Source organism: Agelaius phoeniceus, chromosome 1, assembly GCF_051311805.1.
Source record: "Agelaius phoeniceus isolate bAgePho1 chromosome 1, bAgePho1.hap1, whole genome shotgun sequence".
NCBI classification, from domain to species: Eukaryota; Metazoa; Chordata; class Aves; order Passeriformes; family Icteridae; genus Agelaius; species Agelaius phoeniceus.
In genome coordinates this window covers 123,701,240-123,727,282 of record NC_135265.1, presented here as the reverse complement: position 1 = coordinate 123,727,282, position 26,043 = coordinate 123,701,240, and the positions used below count along the sequence as shown (strand labels likewise).

The window sequence follows — 26,043 nt, the reverse complement described above, 5'->3', positions numbered from 1 at the left end:
GATGTTTAGGTAAGTAAATATCAACAGGAAATGACCATTCAAAAAACTAACAGCAATCAGGTCAATGCTATTCATTACTGGGACACCACACAGCTTACATTTTCATTTTTGAGAGTTGAGCTTTTCTTTACCACAACAATCAGGTCAATGCAGTCTTTGCTGGGAAATAAGGGTAATAGCACTAAAGTACTTTAACACAGGAACGCTGCTGTTCTTGGTTTACTTGAAGCACGCAGGCATGACGTCCTCCACCTCATTAGAGAAAGCAACCTAAGGATGGACTGGTTCTGTCTGGAGGGTGCATACACACAAGAAGTATGCCTCGTAACTTAATGGAAGAAATCTTTTCTGTTTCAAGTACCAGATACAGTGCAGTGGCTGGTAACAGTCTATTAAAAAAGCAACTTCTGTGAGATGTATAATTGGTCAGAAAATTAAATGATGGCACAGGGTAGAAAAGGCGAGTGACTGTAAGAGGCTGTACATTACACCCATTGTCGTTTTTTCAGGCAAGTCAGTTTGCTAGAGAAAAGAGCACACAAAGTGCATCATGCACATGGAACTGAAAAAGAGAAGTTATGTCAGGAGCAGTCTACTAGTGCATGGATAAGAGAGAAATAAATGCAGGCTCTGTAATGGAGGCTAGATAGGTATTAGCCACAAGGAAGCACTAATGGAGTGAACAAGAATAATGTTTAAATCATCAATATCCAGGTGCTTAGCGTTACTTAAGAATCAAGCAATTAGGATTCAAAAAGAATAATTATCAGATTTAACAAAGAGGCCATTTAATGTTTGTCACTGTGTCATTAGTCCTATTTAAACACTAAGGAGTTAAAATGCATTGTGAGCACGAATTAGATAGTACAGTGAAACAAGTCACAACAGCTATAATTAAAAAGTGGGTAATTGCTAGAGTTAGTGCACAATCACATTGAAGATGCTATTACTTGCTCCTATGCTTCCAACAGGAAGTAACAGCCAATTGTGTGTGGAGCTTGCTGAAAATATATGAAATTATACAGAGTGTAGATGGAAAACACACGAATGATACAGTTAATGTGAACTGTTGCCCCAGCTTTGTCATGGTTATTTGGGCTTGCCACCTACTTAGGATTTTTTCCAATTTAATTTTATTATCAATCTCTTCAACTCTTGTACATTTTAATGTCTTCAGTCTAATCACAGTGAAGATTCCTAGAACAGGTATGACGTATTCCATTTACCAGATATTCTTTGGAATATAGTTGAAATACACATAGTTCAGTGAAATGTCCAGACAGATTGCTTTAGAACAGTGCAATCCACTTGTTTTACTGGAAGGTAAATGTGGAATGAGGGTTTCCAAAACTAAATTTAAAAAACTGATGAAACTAATGCTTGATTTACAGACATGAGAGATACAGAGTAGAAAATACACTAATCACGAGCAAACATTCTGATCCTGCTAATTATTTTAAATGACTATCAAAGATGAGAGACTTCTCTTTCACTTGGAGGAATGGAAGGGCTAAAATATAAAAATGAAACTGCTACCAATGGGCCAAAAACAAACAGAGAACAGAATTTAATGCACTAACAAAGCCATTGCTGCTGAATCAAATTTCTCTCTTGATAAGATTTCAAAACCCACTAAGTACATATTACCCAGTGATGTGTGCGTTCTTGGAAAAAGCTGCTGTGAATCTTCAAGGTAGCCTGGGCTTAAGTGATGTGCAAAGAACCTATGGTAATGATGATGACATTAAAAGGTTCATAGAACCAGTATCAATAGCTAGAAGCAAGATGAAGCACTAGCTTTCTGCAAGGGATCATAGGCAAAACACAAAGCTAAGGAAAAAGAGAATGTGAATTTTAAGAACAGCTGAAAACAGCAGGTGAACTCTTCTATCTACAGTCACCTAGAAAATAAGAAGAAGCTTGAAGAACAAAGATGAGCTGAAACTAAAATTCTGTATGAATTAGAATTCCACCAAATAACTCCTTATTAGGAATTATGCTGAGCAAACACTGCAGTAATTTTCAGACCTTGCTCAGCATTTGATGCCCATAAGATGGTAAAATTACATTATCTAGAAAAATGCATCCCACAGGTGAGAGGATTGTGACACATAATCTCAGAACCACACAATAATTCTGACATTAAAACCCACTTGTTTAAGAAGAAAATAACAGAATTTAAAGTTAATATATCCTTTTATTCAGAAATGAAGCTATCTTATTTTGCAAAATTTAATATTCACAAGTAATAATCTAGTTTAAGCGCTATATAAAGAAGATGAAATGAACTGTAGTTTGAATCATTCCATCCTTTCTGAATTAGCATTATTTTCACGGGTTCCATTTCAAAACTTTTGTAAAAGCAAATACTGCATTTAAAAAAGCATAGGACTTTGCAAAATTTAGCTGGTTTTCTGTATTTTGGAAATCCATAAAAAATACTGGATGGTCAAACATGAAAGTGAAATCCCTTATAAACTTGTATTAACCAGTGAAACTAATCAGTGCTACTTCTCTATCTAGGATGAGGAAAGCAAATCACAAAGGAGAATTTTAAAGTGTGATGTTTACAATTAGGTTTCAATAGTTGCCTATCTGAATAAACACATTCTTTCAAATTGAGGATCTTACTAATGTTAACATCGTCCCTTAAACAAAGATGTAGGGCAGAATGGATGGGCTTTGCTGCAGGCAAAACAGTTACCAACCCTGTAAGCATCACTAAAAACAAGTAAATACTTCAATATAAGGGGATCCCAGTGAGGCTTCTTCTGAAGTGCATTTTGGGCTTGGGTCCGAGAGAGAAGAAATTACACCCTTGCAGAGGAATTCACAAGAAGTAGACTTGAACTGTAAGACAGTGAGTTGTCAGGGAGCTTCAGCAAATCCTTCATGCAAAGAACGGTGCAGAGCAATTGTCCTGCTGGCTGAAAATATATATACGTGCTGCAAGAAGAACTGCAGCCAAGGAAAAGCTTGCTTGGAAGCTTGCTTCCAAAAAGATACTTCTTTAAATGATTCTTAGCATCAAATATGAATGTGAGCTAGACAGAGCAGGGTAGAGAAGAAAATAGAAATGGGTTAATTAGGTGCAGAAAATACTAGTGTGGAGCATATACTGGAGCACATCTAAGTACATTACTGTTTTTCTATGATGAATGATTAAAATAATCACTTTTTTTTTCTTTCCACTCACTATCACTGCTCCATTATGTATCATTAGGGAATGGAGATTTATGTATGCAAGTATTTTCCAGGCAACAAAAGGGGGATGTAGGGGCTGTTTAGCATATGGCAGAAGAGAAAGTTAACAACGAGATTCTAGTAGCTGCTTTACACAGTGGGCTTTGCCCACAATGGGCTAATTAACCTTAAGAAAATGAAAGATGAAAGAGGGTAAAAATCCATCTCAATTGGCAGTGCACTGTGCATGATATCAAAGAAGAGGTGTTTGGTGGAAATTAGAAAATCTGAATACGGAATTGTTATGGAACAGTTGGCCTCTAATAATGCTTTTTGTATTATTAACAGGACAATTTGCAGACTTTGAGCCTACATTGGTACCAGTGAGTTAAAGAGCATCAGGGAACATTTTCAAGAAACTGAGAGAAAAACCTTCATTAAATTTAAAGAGAAAGAATGTGGACATTGTTTTTGCCTAGGCCAACTAGCCTCCTCCAAAACAAATCCTAAGCACAGCTTAGAGGGTGGGTCCATGGGTCCAGGGCCATTCCCCAGACACACTTTGCATGGGAACTTCCTGGTATTGAAATAAAAAAATATATATCCAAGCAAATTTCTTTGAGCCATATAGACAAATCCTGAGTTTTCCGATGCCCTTTTTACCTGAAGGTCAACCTAGCCAAAGCTATTTAGCAAAGTTATACAGAGAAACCATATCTATAATTTTAATGAACAACAACCAGCCATTTTAGGACCAGGACACTGTATGCCATTAAGAAGGAAATACAGCAACTTTATATTTCCTTTATATGCAATCTTGTGCCAATAACTGTTTGACAAAAGCCAGAGGGCACTCAGCCAGAGACTCCATTGTGGAAGGAAAGCCTCTCTGATCCAATGAAGAGGAAAACAAGATGCTTTGACCACCACTTAGGAAAACAATAACATGATCATCATCAATCAAAGTAGACCTGGGTAGTAGAGAAGACATTGCTACAGTCTCAGTATGTCTAATAACACTGGTGATTAGGACTTTATTTTACTTGCCAAAGTGTGTTGCTTTCTAAAGCAAAGTTTAAAGATCAACAGCAGGTGGGATTACTGGATAAAATGAGGTGAGCTGTCTTAACTAGCTTCCTAACTCTTCTGTGCACATATTTGATATGAATATGCAAAATTAGAAGATGACTGTGAGAGCTTCAGTCTGCAAGGCTGCAGTCAAATGAACCTAGAGTGCAAAACTGGAGCCTACTTCAAGAAACACATTAGGCTCATTCTTTGAGGAGTCAAAAAATCTGCTGCAGAAAACTTGGTTCCTTAACATGAGTGAAACTTATTGCAAGAGGAAGTGCTTTCCAACGTGAGCAAAACCCAGAGTCACATGAGAGTCAAAACTGTCAATAAAGCGAGTTAGGTGTTCTGTTAAAAGTGCAAGCCCAAATGAAGAGGTACATGTCGGTAATGACTTTATGAACTGGAATTTGGATTACAATTGAAACTGCCTTTACAAATCACCTTCCACAAACTCTTTTTTATTTCAGCAGGCAGTTATTCAGAAATGTAATAGAGGGTCCTGGGCAGCATTTATATTAAACATTTATTCTGGATTAAACAACAGATTGGAGTGGTCTAAGGGTTGAACCGCTTGCCTGATAAACTGACAATGTGAGAATCTATTTTGTGCTTAATGAGATATTACATTAAATATTTGCATACAAAAAATTACATACAAAATTCTAACCCATGTTTTGATTAAAGAAGTATAATTCAAAACAAACAAATAAGTATAACAATTATATATTTCTATTGCTTTTGTTAGAAAAAACCTAGTATTGGCTAAAAACATTTCTCTCTCTCTTTTTTTTTTTTTTAGAGAAGTCAGATGTATCATCCAGGCTACAGCATCATTGGAAAAATGCACTGAGTATACCCCATAGGAGTACTTATTAGCTGTTCACACAAATCTAACCAGCATGATATGAATGCATATTATGCTTTGTCTTAGAAGGGGATGGTGACTGTGCAAGATGATCAAATTAATAAAATGAGAAAATCATCCCCTTATAGACTTACTGTTTGAACTTTGTGGAAATCCAGGTAAGGAGGATGGACCATTCATTCCAGGCAGAAGAACAGGAGGAAGGCCAGGGAGTCCTGGATAAGCTGCTGGCAAACTGATACCATGAAGAGAACTGCTGTCCATCATGCCTGGCTGCTGTACTGTTAATCCTAGCACATCAGTAGCCTTCTTTATGCGATCCAGTTCTTGCTGTGCCATCAGCTGTCTAACCGTTGTAGGAGCTAAATAATCTTTCTCCCGGTCTAGCTGACTTCCCACAGTTTCTCTCACTTTTGTAATATGTTGTTTGGAAAAGATGTGATCTCTTATGGACAAACGTGCAGAATATTTCACGCCACACAGAGAACATTCTGGCTTCGTCCCATCAGGTCCAGTCTGATTTATCATGAATGGCTTCCCTATGTTAATTTTGAACTTCTTTTCCTTAGCCCGGGCATTCTGAAACCAGACCTGAACCACACGTTTGGGCAGACCAATCTCATTCCCTAGCATTTCACATTCCTGCATGGTTGGAGTTCGGTAGTCACTAAAGCAAGCCTTGAGAACTTTAAGCTGAAGGTTACTCATTTGTGTTCGGAAACGTTTGTGGCCTGGCCGATCACTGTTTTTGGATTTAAAGGGATTGCTAGCTCCAAATGGGTTAGGTGAACTTGGATCAGCTATGCTTGAAGTTTCACTGCGGTCGGCATTATCATCAGGGTCATCAGTAATGTAGTAACTTTGGTCATGGTCTCCATCTTTTTCACTGAAGTGTATTGAAGGGCTTGTTAGGGAAAAGAGAAATTTATCATCAGCATTCTCATTTGTAGGTGTAGTTGCTGCTTTTGGTAGTGTGTCATTCACAAGCGGTTTTGGTTCTTTGGGGGGTGATGCAGGTTTTGCATCCCCTGAACTGCCAGTTGTGCTTTCCATTTCATTGTTCCCCTCATCCCCTGTTGTGGCATCGCTAATTGCTGTATTAATTGATGAAGTCTCATCAAAGTCAGTCTTGTTTTGATCATATCCAGAGTCAGCAGGAGGGGCATTCAAATTTTCTATATCCTCACTAGACTCTGCTTTAAAAGAAGAAGGACTTAAAAGGTTCTTCGGTGACATTTCTGCAGTTTTGCTCACAGGGGTTGATACAGTGGAGGCTAATTCATTTTCGCTTGATAATTCAGTTTTTGCTAATGACAGTGATGGGTAATCAAAAAATATGTACTTTTGTGGGCTTTCTCCTCCATCTTCATTTGATATCAAAGGACTTGGAGGCAAACTATAGCCGGCTTGTTTTCCTTCGTTCCAATGTCGAGAGCGGATGTGACTTTCTAAAGCAGATTTTGCTTTAAACAGAGCTCGACAAAAAGGACATCTTTTATGGGACTGGGCTGGACCAACTGCACGGAATTGTCCCTTTCTTTCCCGGGCTCTTGTGTTCTGAAACCAGACTTGTACGACTCTCTTTTTCAGTCCCACTTCACGTGCAATATGATCTAGCATCTTTCTGGTGGGATTGGAATCTAGCAGGTACTTTTCGTAGAGTATTTCCAGCTGCTCTGGAGTAATTGTAGTTCTTAAACGCTTATCACGATGTTGATCTTCTCCACTGTTTCCTCCCTCTTTCTCACTACAGTTATTGTCTTCTTTATCATCTAGTTTCCGTTTCAGGGAACCAGAAACTGTAGCAGGGTGTGCTGTATGTGATGAGCCAGTTTGTGGTGGCATCTGAGCAAGAGAACTGTTAAGTAACTGTCCAGTCATCAAAGGATTATTTGGGTCAAATATCATGTAGGGCATATCCATTGGTCTTTCTAAAAACTGTGAGTGAAGAAATTGGTTTTGAGCTGCTAGGAAATGCATGTGCTGGTGCTCTTGCCAAAGTTCTAGAGTTGGAAAGGCAACTGTACACTGATCACACTGATACTGTAATAACTGAGGAGGTAGACTGTTCTGTAGAGAAGTCATTGAAATTGGCAAAGGACTGGAAGGAACAGGTGTGTTTTGTGATGCAGAAGGAGGTCTCCCTACAATCTGGGATTGCTTTTGTTGTGGTGGTTGAGAAGCTGAGGGCTGAGGGTCAGATGATGTTACTGGAGTAGACTGTACTGGTTTGGTGCTTTGGGAAGTTGTATCTGTTTGCTTAGAGGTGGTTTCATTTTGTTTTGGTTTTTCTGTGGACTCTGGTTTAGGAGAAGCCTTCTCAGGTTCTGGTTTGGGTGATGGAATCAAAGGAGTACTAGAACCAGAGCCAGAGCTTGCTGCTGTGACTGTCAAGCTTTTTGACGAGTCATTTTGGCCAGAAACTGTACAGTTCTTATACACTGTTTGATCAGAGGCATCCATAGAGTCTTCAGTTTGGCTTTCATCTTGAGCATCATCATCTTCATCTTTATAACACTGCTTTTTCTGGTGTGTAATTAAATCAAAGATCCTGGGAAAAACCACACTGCACTTTTTGCACTGATACTGCATGTTACTGGTTCGGATGTAACGCTCATTCGTCAGTTCCCTTTTCTCATTGTCTTTAGTTTCAGCTTGATTCTCGTAACTTTTGCGAGCTTTTTGTCGCGCATTTTGGAACCATACGACAATAACTCGAGTAGGTAGGTTAAGTACAGTTGAAAGCTGTTCGATTTCATCATCCTTTGGATAAGCATTTGTATCAAAGAAGTCTTGGAGGACACGAAGCTGGTAGTCAGTAAACCGAGTCCTGGATGACCTCTTGCTGAAAGACGCATCAGACTTGTAGGGTTCTACAGCTGAAGGCTGAGGATCTATTCTGATATCTTCCAACACCGTTATAGGAGGATTGCTAAAATTATACGGCGAATCCTTATTTCTCTGTCGTTCTTTAAACAGCGTATTTCGAAACCAGTGCTTGATAACCTTCTGTGAAAGACCAGATTTCTCAGCCATTTCTTGGATCTGCTCTTCACTTGGAGAATTGTTAATATCAAAATAAGCCCGCAAGATTTTTAACTGGTCATCTGTGATTCTCGTACGTGGACGCTTGAACTGAGAGTGCCGCAGGAAATTGGGATCTAATCCCAGCTGCTGCTGGCAAAGCTGGGTAAGATCGGCAGATAAAGTATCCATTGGTGGCAGCTGGAGGGCAAGCTGAGGAGGCAGTGCTGGGTGTTGCACTGGCTGCATCATAATTGGAGGGAAAAGTGGGAGATCAAGTGAAACAGGAAGCTGGACTTGAGGTGGGGCTGATGGTGGTGGTGGTGGAGGAGGCGGAGGTGGCGGTGGAGGAGGCGGTGGTGGAGGTGTAGGTGGTGGGGCCTGCAAAGGTGTGGGAGCTGTGTTTTGAATTTTTCCAGCTCCAGCTGAAGAAGGCTGAGAAGGAGTTGGAGGAGGAGGAGGAGGAGGTGGTGGCGGAGGTGGTGGTGGAGGCGGTGGCGTTTCTGGAGAAGATGGAGAAATTGGATAAAGTTTGTCATACGCCTCCCTGTATTGTCGGGCAAATTTTTCTAATGCTCCATATGGAAAAAAATGTCCATGCACGTGTTCTTGATGACTCTTCAAAATAAGAATGTTGGAAAAAAGCTTACTGCAGGTTCCACACTCCAGTTTGTCTGTGTTTTCACCATCCCCAGTCTTGCTTTTCTTCTGCACTTTTTGTCTGTTCTCATTATATTGGATAACTAACTCAAACCCAAAGTTCTCCAGCAAAGCCTTGGCTGCATTCCCCCTTGCTCCAGAAGCTATTCTGGGTGGTGGGATGGCTGGTTCTGAGGATTTTGGCTTCTTCATATCTTTGTTTTCTTTTAGTCCTTCATTCTCATTAGTAAATTCTTGCTTTGGCTTCTCATGTTTTTCAGAAACTTCTTCTGACTCCTTATATGATGGCATATCCTTTATCAGCTGGCAGTCTGTACTTACTAAGGTATTTTGCTCTGCTTTCATCAGCTTACTACTTTGCTGCTGCTGCTTTTGGGACTGAAGTTGGGGTTGGGTGGACTGGTACTGTTGTGCCTGTTGCTGCAGTATCTGTAGCTGGGTTTGGCCAACATGGTGCTGAGTTTGTATCTGCTGCTTCAAATCTTCAAGCAGTGATCCTGTCATACCAGCCATCCCAGGCATACCAAATGTGGCAGAACCAGGCAAACCCAGATCTGGGCTTAAGCTAAATTCTGTCCCAGGTATATAGAATGGGAAAAGGAACTGAGGCTGTTGAAATTGGAGCAGTGCTTCTGGTGTCATTGGAAAGTGAGGCAAAAAAGCTGGATTTAGAAACTGCGGTTGAAAGAACGCAGCCTGTTGTTGCAGTTCGTGCTGTAGTTGCATTTGAAGTTGTGCTGGTGACTGGGGTGGGTGATGTGTAGGCTGAGCAGAAATTAATTCAGAAGCTTGCTTTTTATTTAATTCTTTGGCATCTAAATGTGTTTCTTTGCTGTTAACTGCTGGTAAGGTCACAGATTCTAGCATTCCTTGGCTGGGGCTATTCACATTCCCTGCTACACTATTACCGCTACTTATATTACCACTTGGTTCTAGCTTTGCAGCCCTTGCCTTTGTCTGATGAAGCACAGATCTCATGTGGATTTCCAATGTAGAACTTTGGCTATATGCAACATTACAAATGCTGCACTTGTAGGGTTTGTTATCAGTGCTGCTGTTGGTTTCTTGAGGGACAGGACTTGATGCTTCCTGCAAAACCTTTTTGAGTTTATGCAGATGGGACACTGAGTTGTAGTGGACCAAGAGAATGTTCTTTTGGGTGAAAGACTCTTTACACACTGTACACTTGTATGGGCGAGATGGATCTAGAAATTTTTCCATAGTAAAATTTGGCCCTTTTCTAAAAGGTAAGGTCCGCTTTGGTTCCGAGCCCATATCATCTGGAATAGAGCTACTATCACTTCCTACAGGACTTGCTTTACCTTCCTGGTCCATCTCATAATCTCTTTCTATTTCCTGTTCTAGTGCATGATCGTCTTGTGCCATACTTTCACTTTCTCCCCACAGTTCACCATTGACAGGTAAAGATGCACACAGCTGCTGAAGTTCAGCTTCATTGAGTTCAGGGTGGCCTGCTTCCAAGTGTTTTTTTAAAGCCTGGAATGTACGGAAGCTACGTTGGCAAAGGCTACACATGGTAGCTGCCCGAATAGCGTGGTACTGGGAATGTATCTGAAGCTTCTGCATAGTCTTAAAAGCCAAGCTACAATGGTTACAGCGGTACTTATAGACATGGCGGTCAGAAACAGACAGCTGTTGCTTCTTCTGCTGCTCACTTAGCTGGTCTGTCATAGACTCAGTGGTCTTTATATCTTTACTGCTGCTCTTATTCCAATCTGGTGTTTCAGCAGATTCCTTAGGTGGCTTCTGTTCCTCAGTCTTTATTTCCATTCCAGTTTTTGATTCATCGACCCCAGGGGTACTTTTCTCATCCACAGGACTTTCACCTAGTTAGAGAAAGTGAAGTGCCTTTTACACAAGTAGAAGAAAAAGCACACAGTATTCATTTAAATTTATTTTTTCATCAGAAATCAAGAAAGGCACCTAGTATGCCATGTGTCAGCTTAGCAAAATATAACAACCTGTCTTTGTCCCAGAAAACAAAGTGGGCAGGATAAACAGGAGTTTAAAAAAAGGAATAAAACTCATACACAATGATCAGATTGGCAGCAGCATCTGGCCAAGCAGTGGCATAGGGCTTTTCTTTGCCAGAAGGTAGGAGTTGATTGGTACAATGGGAGCATCAAACAAGAAAAGGAAATAAAGAATAGGAAAGAGGGAAAGAGTAGAAAAATGGGGACAACAGGTAGGACAGATGACTAGAAAGAGGATGAGAATGGTCAGAGAAGAGAGGGAGGAGAATGCTGTGACAACTAGCAAAATTTCCCAGTGCATAATACGGTAAGTGTCCAGGATCAGAAACCTGCTACTGGAAATGAAGACAAAATCACTTACCTAATATTCCCCATTGATGGTGAAAGCGCCACTGTCTTTTGGGATTAGGTCTTAGCAGCAGGTTAAACAAGGAGGATCTTGCCCTCAAAGTGGCTAGGCACTGCTGTTTGATTTTACCTCCACCAAAAGCAAGGAGTCTGGCATACATGTGCTTTCTACCAGCTCAGCCAAATTCAGACCCCTTGCTACTTTTTGTTTTTTAATCTCTGTGGCTATAAGCAAGCCAGAAAAAGGTTTCCTTTACCAAGTAACAAGTAGTTTTATTTCTAAATTGCCCATACTTAGCTTTTACATGTCTGGGCTTTTTCTTGCATACCTGGATACTTCCCAGATCCCTCAGCTGTAATGGTTGCAGGTGTGTCACGTTCAGATTTCTCTGAAGCAGCTGCTGGCAATAGCATACTATTGGGCATCATGACATCTGGTACAGGAACCTTTGAAAACCAAGAATATGGTATTATTACAGAAAAAGTCCCACTATTTCATAGTATACAACAGTATGAAATTATAATTCAAAAGATCCTCCATATCTGGATGACTGTCAGAATCAAGATCCTGATTCAGTTCTTGATTATGGTTTCTGACAGATCATAACCCAGAGCATCATGTGTCCCTTAGTGGAGAATCAACTCAAAATAATCCACAATAAGGGGATGCTATAAAACTACATGCACTCAATATTTCATTGGTCTCAGTATCACCACAAAGAAGGTTTTGCTGACTTTGCCAGGATCATTTGATTTATCAGGGGAATTCTCCTAGGATATTCTCCTCCAAAGACAGAGATCATGTTGAGATATGGTGACCAGTCAGTCTTTCACTGAAGGCATTCTCACTTTTCTTCACCTGTACCTTTTTTACACAAATGGTAGACATTCCTTTGAAAGAAAATTATGTTTATTTCAACAGGGAAGTAACAACTTATTTCTATTTAAAATTAGATTTTTTTTCTCTTTCTTGACTTCAATTTCTTATGTATCATCTTCAGATTGCTTTATCTGTTGAGCTATGCTTTCAAATTATAGACAGAAATCTTTGAAGGACGTAGTTTTAATCTGGTAGTATTCAGTTTTGCTAAATTGATACAAATATCAGCCTGCTCAACATTTCATGTTTTTATTTTACTTCGATCTTAAAAAAAATTAATACCAGAAATATAGGACTGTCCTATTAAGACTTAGCAAGTCTAAGTTCAAGCTCCTGCACTGCCAAATTCTGTCTAAAGAATATTGGGTAAATCAGTACAGACTGTGCTGCAGCTCCTCATCTCTAACAGAAAGATAGGACTTCCTTCATACAGAGGTAAAAAGATTAACCACAGAAGAGATTTTTGAGTTGAAAATAAATAATGAAAGCTACATTCATTATGAGCTATGAGTAGAAATATTTTTTGTTCCTCTAACATTGGATGCATAAGAATGACATATATATACATATACACAAATTGCCTCTTGGAAAAAATATTCTAGACATTAAAAAAAAAGCCACCTGGGTGTGTACAGAGTACATTTGTGATTCAAACATGGCATTAATAGCACCCTCTTATAGGACTAATGATTTTGAGTTTACTATGATAGGGAAGGTCTTTTAAAAAAATTATGTAGAGAACTGTAAATGTCCCAGAGGAAAAAAAAATTGCTATAAATAGTATTTACTTTTTTGTTAGACATTTCAGTTATGGACAAAGCATATTAATGTTAGCAATACTGACAATTTCAATTATGAAGGTTATGTTTTACAATCTTTTCCCTGGGAAACATTGGGGTTTTTCCTCTCTCAGAAACACTGGGACAACTCCCCAGCACCTGATGAAGAAAGATTTCAAAATTGCTTCATTATCAGCATAGAGGGAACCAGAAAGAACTTGAGAAGAAAGCTAGTGCTGCTCAATATGGAGGGGCCGATTTTCCATATTTTCCCATTTTCCTAAAAGGGTCTCTGAAAGTTAAATATCTACTGAATTTTCCTTCCAGTGGGTCAAAATTACATGGTCTGTCAGAGCTATAATTAGTAGAAAACCAAGGAAAAGAAGTTCCCCAAGTGTGTATTTGCTCCTCAACTCTAAGCACAAGGAATTGTAGACCTTCATTCAACAGGTCTCAATTATTTCTAATATTTTTACCACTTTAGTTGGGTATGAGGTGGTGGATTTACAACCACACCTATATAAATGAAGGAGCCATTTATGGATACAGAAGTAAATACTTAAGGAGTTGGATCACTGAGATTTCCAAGTACATTTCCATCTAAGAAGACAAGACAACCAGAACCAGTTTGTCTTAGGAGGTCTGTTTTCTAACTGAATTTATGCTGTAATAACATATAAGTACAAGACCTGATTGTGTTTCTACTGACATTGTTTTGAATGGATGTTTGAACTGCTGTTTTACGGTGAATTTCATGTAATGTAATGTTTAGTAGAGGTATACACAGGAATCCTTCTACATTTGGGAACTATGTTTTTCAGGGAGTTCTTATTACTTTACAAACAAAAGTCACAATACCTCTGAGACCTGGATATTATTAGACCAAATTTTCAGGTAAGCACTTAGAGATATGGACTGGCTTAACTTTTCCAAGGTTAATGTCAGTGCGGATTCAAAGACTTTTTGCATCTGTGAAATCCACCTTCAGCCATTTTCCCAAGGGACAGCAGTCACTGGATGGGCTGAGAAGAGAACCTAAGAGTCCTGACCCATTCCTCTCCCCAGGCTTCCTGAACACACTGTCACAACAAATACATTGCCCACAAGGCCCAAGTATGTTTGTGTAGCATGTGCATCAGTATTTGGAGCACTTACTGTCATGAGCAGTTTCTCCACACAGTCAGGGGACACACTGTGCAGATGGGTCAAATGAAGCTGGAGATGCATTTTGTTGCTGAGGACATCTTGGCAGAGGGGGCAGCAGATAACAGGTTGCATTGAGTGCTGTGACAGGACATGCATCTGGATACGATTTGGGTCCCTACCATTGTAGTTACAATAAGGACATTGATAGAACTGAAAAAAAATCAAGTTAAGATGCAGGCTATTAGTCAATGTGCTTTTTATAACTTGCTGATATAGCTATTTTAACAGCATATCATCTCTGTTTCATTCTTGAGTTATTTGAAAAAGAGTTCTAGAATGCAATTAAATTGTTACATTTCCTTTTACCTGCTCATGACAAAATTTATTGTCCTCTGGAGGCTTTGATTTTTTAGCTGCACCATCCTCTTCTTTTGCCAGAAGAAGCTGTTGTGCCCCTACCACAGTGTTCGCTTTTGGTTCCTTCTCTGGTGTGACTATTCCTGTTTTGAAAACATAATTTTTGAGAACATGTTTTAAACTTAAAAATATCCTGGTTTAAAAAGAGACTCTGACTTCAAAGGTCTGTATTGTCTTTGAGGGTCTTTTTTTTGTTTGCTTGCTTGTTTTTTAAACACTGAGAAAAAATAAAGATGAATAAAACAAGTCTGGTAAGCACAAAGGTGAAAATACACTTTTATTCTTGATACTCTATAAATACATTTAAAAATGGACTCTTCTCTACTGTTTAGATAACCCTAGGTTGCCTTTAAAGATTAATCAATAATGTTCTTTCTTTAGCAGCTCAGTATGAATTTGTCTATTACATTAAAACAAATCAGCTTTTGCTTAAAAAGCCTGTTTTCCAAATAATTAATTTGCTCCTGTTTAATTACCCTCTCTCTTTTCTAAACTGTCTGAGCAATATGATTATTGTGCTGTTTTGATAACTCCTGCCTGGTTACTATTCTGAAGCTAAATATAGTGAGGCTTTAAAAGAAATACTGTGGAGAATAGGATTTCAGAGCTAACTTAATATTAATTATATACAAAGATCAGTCATTTGGGATTGCTTTAGATGTTTACACTGTGAATTTTTATAGTCTGGCATTTGTGATCAAAACCAGAATATAATTGTTTACTACAGATAGTTGTACTATTAAGTACTAAATACTATATTTAATATTATGCCTGAGCTAGCTGTGTAATGCGGCCCAGTCTTGCACACATCAAAGAGAAGAGTGCAATTCTAATTTCCCAGTCCATCAGAAAATTCTTTCCAGCGTCAATTTGCCAGATAATCTCTTCTGCTAGGCTGGATATTACAAGAGCATTGGGTAGGCATGTCACATACATCTCATGACAAACACAAAACCTCATTTACCAACCATTCCAATCTCATCATAGTGCGGCATCATCTGACCTTTTTTCTGCTGTTTATTATGAGTATTTCTAATTTTAACTTTCAATTTTCACCATCTTCCAGTCAATTTGCAACTAAATTATTTCCAGGGTGAGGACACTATCACTGGACACTGGGTGCAAATACATCTTGAAATGCAATGAAGCTAAACCATTGATTGCTATCAGACCCAACGTAAATATATAGTCCAGGGGTAATCTGATTGTATGCTGTGCATGAAGATTTATCTTGATTTTTTTCAATCCACATAAGGGTCATATAAATGAACAAATTGCACCTCATTGCACAATAACCTAGGATTAATTTAAAAATAAGGTCATGGACATTTTGGCAACAAAGTAAATAAGAACAAAGAAAACACAAACTCAAGAACTTTTTATTATCATTATTTTCATATAGGCTTTGTGCAATATTTGATCTTACAAAGACAACATTAAAGAGAAGCAAAATAAGAGAACAGTTTTCAAGGTAAGCACCAAATCCTCATGGTAAAATAATGACTAATTGAAAAGTGAATCACACAGGGACATTTTCTGAAGGGCACTTAAAAAAAAAAAAAAAACAACAACAAGCATAAAACAAGTTTTATGGCTTACACCTTAATGGTGATTTCCCCACACATTGACTTTCATTCCTAAGTTGTTAATTATTTCTTTTGATGTAATTTAGGCCAGTAATTTTTGCATGTTCTAGCCCAAATTCTAGCCCAAATTATCTACCCCCTTATTCCTGCCATATTTCCTTATTTATATATTCATCAATTCATCATCATATGTGTATCATCTGAACTAGTCCCTTTTTGGAGACCCTGAATTTTTTCACTCTCAGGAGCAGATCTTGGAGGCCTCTTTTAGACTGCTCAGTCACTGTTGGGCCAACAACCCAAAGGGCTACCTATGCTTAAAAGTAAAATCTAAGTGATGAAATCACATAGGGCACCATTTTATTACTCACTTTGCTTTATGACTATTAATAGAGTACTCCCTGGCCTATTTGTATTTACATATTATTTAAGTATCTTAACTGTGAGAATTATGGAAAATAAAAAAGTGGCATACTATGTATTAAGAGAGAAAGGTTGTTTCTGGGTTTTTTTAGAAAACAGATTCAAATTATTACCCTCTTTTTATTTCCAACTGTCAAAAACATCTCTACTGTTTCTTTCTTTACAATATGTCACTTTTAAGATATCCTTTTTAAAGACAAATGGGCCAGAATCTCAGCTGATGTAAACAGACATTGTTATACTGGAAGCTGAATTTAAAAACAAATGGAAAAATTCTGCCTTCTCTTCCCCTCATCACACTAGATTGTTTTCAACTGTTTGTTACAGAAATTACAAACCAAGTTCTCCTTCAAAATTTACTTGTGAAAATGCATCTAACTGTGTTATGGCGCTGCTAGTGAGATTTATCTTGAAGTGCACTCTGTGTGTGCCTGGGCACACACAAGGTTAATATTACACATCATCTTCCACCACAGGATGGAATAACTTAATTACTTCAAAGGGCCTATAATAATCATGAAACACATAGTTCTTGTTTCTATAAAAACAAGGGGGGTTTTTTGGTTAAATTTCTTTTGCGGTTAATATAATAAAAGAGTGGAGTTATAAAACACTGTGCTGGGGTCAATAAATGCATAACAAAGCACAGTTTTTTACAATGTTTACTATGATATTTATATAAACTGTCAAAGTTTACAGAGGCTTTGTTGTTTTTGTTGTCGTTTGGCTCTGGATTCATTCAACCTCAAGCACTGTTACTTCTTATATGACTGAAGCTGCATCTGGCCAATAGTAATGTAACTGATTCTGGGACTTATGGTGAGCTTTAAAGGAAGGAAAAAGGGTGCTTTATTTTGCCCTCTGGCATAGGGGAGTCACTTGCCCCTGCACATGGAGAAGACCAGAGTCCCCAAGCCACAGTGAACATGACAAAAGCAAAGTTCAACTTTTTATCCAATGGTCGAGCTACTACCACTCAGTTCCTTGTCTCGCTGTATCAACGCTCTGCTTTCCATGTTCAATTCACATTTTTAGGAAGCTTTGGTAGAAAAGCTGTAAACACCTATGGGCATCTAGAAAGGTTATCAAAGGAGGAGGGAAAGAGAAGGGAAAATACCCTGGTTTTGAGCAAACTGTGCACACTCTTTTCATAGTTACATGTTCCACTGCTACGCCATTCTTACCAGGCAGTTGTAGGAAAAAACTAAATCCCGTTGTTATCCATGTGTTAAATATTAACTTTTTATTCTTGAGACACATTATTTGTAGGGGGGTGTTTTTTTGAAATTGTGAAATGCATCAGAAATTCTTTTTATAATATAAAATACGCATCTTATTTTAGATTAATAATGCAACTTCAATACATTTAGCTCAAAAAGTAGGTTTAATTATAAATAAGTGCCATGAAATAGACTAGGCAATGATTGCCTGTCAGTATCAGAATTATTTAACTTGTGTAGGATTGCTAATATAAAAATGACACAATTCACTGCAATTCAGATGTCATCACCTTTGCAATATATGTTGAAGCCCCAAAATAAAAATATTTGTGTGACTAATAAGAAGGAGACAGTTAATAAAGTACATATACTAGTGAGAAAAAAAATCCTGGAAAAGCCATGATAAAACCACTATTTTCTTATTTATAAATCTTTGTATTTGATAAAGATTGCATAATTTAAGACTTCTGACACATCAGATGATGTTATTCAGACTCAAAATAATTCTAAAATTATAATTACTGGTAGAGTATTCTTTCTAATTAGAGTAGAATGAAAGGATAATTTTCATTGCAATAATGAAGGTTAATTTCCATCCTTCCTCATGTTTACTACCTTATTAAAAAGTGCTCCCCTTAGCCATGGCAGAGACATATTACATTTTCAATGCAAATGTATTAATCTGGATAAATTCCATATTAATTCTTGCACTGCATAGAGCTGTAATTTGGATTATAATTAATCTAAAGTGGCACTAGATTTAAATGACAATATAAATGAGGCATTAGTAGGCTTTTCTATTCTGAATGAATATTCAACAAATATAACTTGCATATTGCCAAGTCGCATTTTGAAAGCTCTTCTTCTTGAGATAAGGTAAGCAACGCAGCACAACAGCTTACACAAACACACTGTTACTAAATACATGTTAATCCTTTCTTGTCTAATAGATTCTATGCTAAAGAAGGGTCACACCACTTTCCTGTCTAACTTGTTAGTATTGTGATTAATTTATTGGTTTTCCTGAGATTTCTTTGGCAAGACTTGCAACACTCAATTCATGAGAAAGCCCAAATTAACATTCAATTATACAGAAGCAGTTATGCAGTCATTAGAAATACTTGTCAGCTCAGTGAAAATTAAGATGATGGTCGGAATGTTACATATGTAGAATTAATTTAGATTAGGAAAATAAAATTTTCCAAAAGATTCAGGGTTTTACAGTACAAACTATTTTCTGCAAAGCACAAAGGCAATCATGTATTTCAGTCCTTGTTTCTATATGAATCTTACTGCAAAGTTATTTGTGTAATTGCTGGCACGGGAATGCAGAACAATTATGCTGGTTTTTTGTAGTGCACCCAGTAGGCATCTGGATATAGGTTTGTCCTAATTAAACTTGGCCCTTATGAGTGGCTAATCCTGATGGAATTTTGAGAATTCCCCTTCAGTATTTTTTTTCTAGATTCCATTTTCTTCTTTTTTCTATTTTTTTCTTTTTTTTTTTTTTTGGCTGGAGCTTTAATACCATATTCTTTCCTAAACAACTATAAATGGACCGGCCTAAGAAAAAGAGAGGGCTGCTAAATTCCCTGAAGTGGTTCATATTGTCCCCTAGACGAGGCGTATGGTAGGAAATGCAGGCTGCAAGTGGCTGTCACCCGTCTCCTGGGGAGTGTCCAGGCCAGCCCCTGAGGAGACTGCAGGGAAGGACTTGTGACAGCCTGGGAGCATGGCTTTGCTGCACTGCAGACGGTTCTGACCAAGTCAGAGAGCCAGCCAAGGGGAATATATATTTTAAACCACAACACAGCTTCTTGCTCAACATCATCCTTGTCATTATCGGCCTTCCCTCAGTCTCTTGATCTCAAAAAACAAAGTGACTGAAGAGCAGCCGAGGTTGTAAACTGTGATGGGTACTGACCTCAGCCCGTCAACAAGCAAACTTAAAGGAAGCTTTAATCTTTAAGTCAGTCTTCTGAACTGACTTGGCATAGAAAGGGCCATTTATAATTTTTTTTTTGAAATAAATTCAAAAATGTTTAATATGTAAAGAGCAAATTGTAGTATGGGTGAATTTGGGTGTAAAGGAACTCAGATGTAAAATGATATTTTTTCTACAACTATATGTCTTTATGGATAACACAACCTCCTTTGTATGCTGCTGTCATCAGCATACAAGGAAAAGATATATGACTACCTGAAACTAATAGGCTTCAACCTGTTTCAGCACTTCTTCTGCTTCAGTGAATCCAACATAATGTAACTAGGTATAGCGTGCGGCAAAAGTAGCCAATGTAATATTCATTGTGACCATAGATTTCCATCTCATACATAAAAAGCATGGGTGAAGTCACATATTTGCCAAATCAAACACAGAAAAAGCCCTGGGTATCTACACCAGATGCTGGCCCTAGGTTTGTTTGTGCACAAGTAAATGTCATGACATAGAGGTTTTGTTTTCAAAGACAGTAGCTTTCATTACTGGGCTTTGTCTATTCCAGGAGATCAAAATTACCCATCCCATAATCCGTTTTCAATGATATTTCCTCCTTCTTAGGCTGAATCATCTGTAAACTTTTTCACTGGATTTTGTGTATTTTTTTGTAAATGCCTCAAATAAATGCCCAGGAAGAGGCCAAATTCTTGGGAGTAACTAATCTGTGAGCAAGAGCAAAAAATAATAACAAAAAAACCCCACATTCTTTGGGTTAAAAGGGGGGCACAACCTGATTGAAGAAAAAATTCAAGTGGTACCTAATCCTATGCTTATGAAAAATTAATATGCCATCAGAGGAATCACAAGTACAGCAAAGATTAATGAAAGGCGCTTAAAAAATTACAAGCACACAAACTGATTTGATTAAAAAATAATCTCACTGGTCGTCCTGTAATATTCTTCAACTTATCCGCATCTATCCTGTCAGATGGTTATGATTAAAAATAGGTCAATGGGAGGCTACTGATAGAAATCACATGCAAAATGCACATGCAATGAATAGTAGTGGGAATGTCCAGACAGTTTAAAATGAAAGAGCATTTCATAAGTTAAAAAAGGGGGGAAACAAAATTCTAGCATCTTACCAGAGTCTTTACTAGATTTTTTGCCTTCACTATTGTCTCTTTCACTTGAGTCTTTATCATCAGCCACAGCCACTGATGTACTTTTAGCAGACCCTTCTGTGTCTTCACCTTGTTCTTCTGTGGACAAACACAGAAAAGATCTCAGGAAAGGAACTCAGTGACCAGTTAAGAGCAGTTAAAAAATATGTCCTGTAATAAGAACAGCACTAACAGAAGGTGGCAAAATAGGGGGGAAGAAGGGTCGGGGGGAAGAAAAGGGAAAGAACACTGCTTTAAAGAGGTTGGATATTAATTCTAAAAAATTTGCAATATTACAAAATCTGACTGTGTCTTTGCAAGAGTACCTGCTTTCCCCCAGTGTGACAGATTTAAAGCCTGTCATTTCGTATTCTTTGGCTAGAAATGATTTGTGCTAAAATACATGCACATGCATGCACACACACGCATACACACACCATACACCCCCCACAGGCTGGAACAAAAGCAAGCGCATGTAAAAATGCATCTTGGAGCCAAAAAAAAAAAAAAAAAAAAAAAAAGAGAGATCTCAAATATAAATCCTATTAGTGGAGCAGTATCCCGCTAATTGCAGTAAGTAAGTATTAGGTATTAGGTACAGTATTAAATATAAACCTCTGGCTTTGCGGGAGAAGTCTCAAATTTTGTCTCCAGGGGGAGCCATTCAGGATAAATGATGCAACTTGGTGTATGGCTTCTGAGGAAGCAGCATTACCCACACCTCACTTACGTGTTCACACCAGCTAGATTACATGGAAATCTTCACAGTAACTCAAGCCCATTTAATTATTCGGTAAATCTTAGCTATGCTGCTACTGGTGGATTAATCTGTTTATGCAGTTAGCTTCTATGCTGGGGCTGTGTAGCACTAATCCGTGAAAGGCCCACTGTTCCTTTTCATCCTGTGATCATTTGTCTCTCACTGTGCTGATGTCACATTTTAATGAATTTTTAGCAATCTGAGTAATGCCAGATAACCAGACTTGCAACTCCCTACAGCACAGCATGCTGTTTTCATTGCAGCACACACACACACAAAAATAAAAATCATATTTCCCCGTTCAGGTAGGAATTATATAAATTAGGAGGTGAACGTAAAATGGGATTCGAAGCACCAGGCCGCTCGATTTCATAAAATCTTTAATGACCATATAAATTAACCCTGGAAAGGCAAAAGGTCACAGACACACATTTGCATACACTCTTCTATTCACTTTTGATAAGCAGAGCTTTTATGCAGGGAACATGATACAATTAACCCTTCAGGAACCATACAAAATGCAGCTACCGACATTTTAAGTGTCAAGCATTAACTGAAAATTACACACTGCATAAAATTTTCATTGTAAATGCTATAGTGATTGAAAGGGGAAATAGTGGCCCTCTTCGCACCCCATGTTTTATTAATAACATTCTGACAGCCGAATGAAATATCCTCTGTCATATGTAGCAGCTGAGCACAAAAAAATTGCTGCCTATTGCCTTACTGCCAGCCATACACTGAAACCCTATGCCTAGGCAAACAGCCCCTCAGATCGATGTGGCAAACCTATCCGATTCTCAACTCTCTGCAAAACCTTTTATAAATCGGAAGAGAAAAACACAGCTGCAATTTTGGAAACCAACCTGCTCCCCCGGCCAAAAAAAAAAGAAAAAAGAAAAAAATCCTGACCACAGATCAATGTGTTTTGCTGTTTTGCATTGACATGGAAATACAATAGGTTAGGACTAAGCATGTGTGTCCACTTTCTGGAACAATGCAGGGAGAAAGATGGTCCCTTCTTTTAAAAATAATTGCATATTAAAAAGAAAAAAATTTCCATGCGAATGGGAAGCCCACTCATGCTGCGTGAGCGCTCTCGTCCCACGCCGATAGCTAATCACACATGGCAGGGATCCCCGCGCAGCCGGAGCGCGGCTGGGTGGCGGGAGCACGCCTCGGGATGCTGCACGCCTCGGGATGCTGCGCGCCTCTGATCCCGCCTGGCAAGGGCTGTGCCAGTGCTGGGCGCGCACGCACCAGGCTCCTACCCAGGGTCAGGCCCCGTGGCCTCACGGAGCCGATGGCAATCCCTTTTCGACTCATCCTTGGGAATGGACGCATTGCTTCTTTTACTAGATTTACTGGCCCAATCCCCCTGGGCTGGAAAATGAAGTGTCAAAGTGCTACTGAGTGTCCTTATCTTGAGGGGACATAAAATTGTAAGGGCTATCGTGGCACACATTAATAAAACATTGTGTGCATGTCAGGCAAAGAGAAAGAAAATTATGAAGGTACTAAAAGAAAAGCTACAGTATCATCTGGGTCTCATCAGACGATTTTTGCAGGGTGCTCTCCTGTTTTTCTGGTATGTGTTTTAAGTGTGAGAGAAATTCCCAGACATGTTCTCCTATACATCATCGTGGTGTCTGACCTCAGGCTGACCCTGGCAACAGTTTGAGAAATCTGAATGTGAACAAAGACTCTGTGTCAGCAGCAGGGAGAGATTGTGGGATAGACTTTCCCCATCAACTTAATCGCAAACAGCAGTTCTGAGGCCATAACTTTACAGGGCTGCACCAAGCCACAAACACATAACCTTTAGAGGTGAAACTGCCCCTCGCTCCCCACCCCCCCCTTCTGTGATTTTTCTCAGTCTTGTGGTGCTCCCTTTGATGTAGCAAGGCAATTAGCTGTAATGTTCAAGTACTGCAGACCTGTTTTATGGTTTGGAAGGTGAGAGCTGTTTATTACAGGTAGGCTCCTGGGGGCCATAAAGGCTTTGCAAATTTTTAATCATGCAAAAAACTAATCAAAATGTAACTTATACACACCATAAAAATTAATATCATTATTATGCATGGTATAAATTGCCTGCCTTGGCTTTCAATGGCACTCCCTTCTAGAAAATACATTTGGCATTCATTTCAGAAATATGTATGGCATTCACTTCAGAAGTAAATTTCATAGACAGAAATGATAATACAACTTCTCCTATTTTCCTTCAAAATTACGGAAAGGCTGTCTGAGACTCGCACTGTCACGACATATATCAAAGGGACAAGATGGAAATAAAACAGCTCTAACTTAAAAGCAGTTAGCAAATTACAAAAAATCCTGAAGACCATTTGTCGGAACAGATATTGAGGAAATGTAACTATCAAAGACATTACATTCCTATGCCAGAATGCAACAAATATTTTTTTTTAGCAACATTTTTGTTCTTACTACATGTGCCAACCAACAAGAATACCATGCAGAAATAAAAATCGGATGGCCCCTACTCAATGACAAAAAATATGAATTATTATGTACGGACAAAACACAGTACGACTGTGCTACAGATTCCAGAATCAAGTTCCAGCATTCTGTTTTAAATTTACAAGAGTCCTGCCTATATACATTTACAAATGTCAGCTTTGAAAATGAATAGAGCACCCGATTCAAATGCACTTTAATGGCTTTAATAACACTTACCATTGCAATATGATATTTTATTCACACCTGTTTTTATTTTGTCCAAATGTTGAAAATTTCTTTTGATGTTGGATGTCTTGCATTTAGCCATTATCAACCTTTTGCTTACAATTGACTTAGAATTAAACATAAAAATTAAGTTAGCAGCATTCTGCACTAAAACTGTGAAATAAGGAAAAATGAAAAATTCTTGTGTCAGAGGTAACAATAATCAGTTTATATTGTATATTCCGTATTTTATGTCACATACTTTAGTATTTTAATCTACACACAGGTCTAATTCTGTACTGATTTTATGAAGTAAGACCCTTGTGATTTTCCTCAGTCCAATGAAGTCAAGATGTGTGAAGATTTCAATTGCAAAATCCAGGCCTCGGCCAAAGCTGATTAGCAGGTACCAGCAAAAAAATTAGATAAATATTCATACGTACGTTAGGAGGTGACTTATGGAAGTTGGATTTAAGAAACAGATACATACACCACAAACAAGGGAGGGTATGCAGAAAAATATAAACTTTTAAAAATGAAATAATTATTAGTAAAACAAGACCAGGGTGAGTAGAAACAATCCTCTCGCCTTTAATTTAAATGCATTGTGATAATCACAGGGGCAATTGCCTTTCCCTGTGTTTTATCAGAGAAGTTTCCCTACTGATGAGCAGCACTGGGAGTCTGTGCTCTAGTCTGTTTAAAAAAAAGCATATTATTTTCAGGGGTTGATTTTGGTTCGTTTGGGGTTTTTTACAACATTGATATATAAATTAACAGCCAGTAGTTCCTGTTTTGGTCCTGTATTATTTTGTTGTTGTTGTTGTTGGTATCCCTTTTGCCCTCTACAAATTGCAAGTAATTTCCTAAATAAGGATGATCTACTGGTTGTGGGTGAGTAATTGCGGTTATGAGAGAGAAAACAAGATTAAGCAAGTGTTTGTGGCTGAGGGCCGGATGGATGGGGAACAAATAAATCAATCGACTGAAGTAGTAAGCAAATAAATATGAAATGAGAGAGAGATTTTAAAAAATAATTGTGTTTTTTTTTACTGAATATGTTCAATAAGTAGCTGAATCTAAGGTACCCATAAGTGTTCAGCACAGGTGTATCCTAGGTTCAACCAGTAGAGTGAATAGCTTATTAACCATCCAGATAAGAAGGTAACCACTACTAAAGGATAATAACAGGGTTTAGATTGGAGGGATGGACAGACAACAGATAATGGAGGGAAAGGAGAAACAATGGAAAACAAAGAAAAACCCACAGACTACGCAAAAGAAGTAAAAGTTAAGTGAAAGCAGACCTTGTGGACTGCCTTCTGGGCTATCCTAGTTATATTACTTTGCCGATAAACTCTTCCTGACTCCTGCATTGTCATTTATTCACCCAAATATTCCAGAAAGTATTTGTTCTATATTCTGGCTGGCCTTGCAGAGGATGACTGAGGAATAGGATGCCACACTCATTCAGGATCTTGACTGCATCCTCTAGTGGTCATATTTCATCTTCAAACAGGATTTCTAATTTCTCCTTTAGGGACTTGGGGTGAATAAAGGCACCAACCCGTTAATAACTGTTTCTAATCACTGTGTTATATTCAGAACTAGAGCTCTTAGAAAGCTGAACTTCCCACAAACAAGCCTATAATTAAGTGATGATCATCATATTGACCAGAAAGTGCTAACTGGCAGTTATTATCAAATTGTATCATTTTGTTTTGTGGTGCATCATTTGAATTTTTATGGCAGCCTAATGCTTCTCACTGAAATGTATCACTGTGCCAGGGGAGGCCGACTGCAAAGCTGGCTGGACAGAGTGTGCTGTTGTGACTCCTTCCCAAAGAGTGTCACAAATCACACCCACTTTATCCACCCACTCCACCCAGCAGCCTGT

The 26,043-nt window shown here is 38.4% G+C and overlaps 1 protein-coding gene across 4 annotated transcripts in view; it reads right to left on the bottom strand.

The window, feature by feature from the left end:
* The window catches only part of ZFHX4 (zinc finger homeobox 4), a 150,066-nt gene that overhangs the window by 4,816 nt on the left and 119,207 nt on the right, over nt 1-26,043 (bottom strand). For all 4 annotated transcript variants that reach the window (XM_054634303.2, XM_077186613.1, XM_077186604.1 and 1 more), the window contains exons 5-9: nt 20,684-20,800; nt 14,320-14,453; nt 13,963-14,163; nt 11,478-11,595; nt 5,257-10,653 (exon numbers count right to left, since the gene is read on the bottom strand). In XM_054634303.2, coding sequence (XP_054490278.2) covers nt 5,257-10,653; nt 11,478-11,595; nt 13,963-14,163; nt 14,320-14,453; nt 20,684-20,800 — 5,967 coding nt within the window. The remainder of the gene's footprint in view (nt 1-5,256; nt 10,654-11,477; nt 11,596-13,962; nt 14,164-14,319; nt 14,454-20,683; nt 20,801-26,043) is intronic.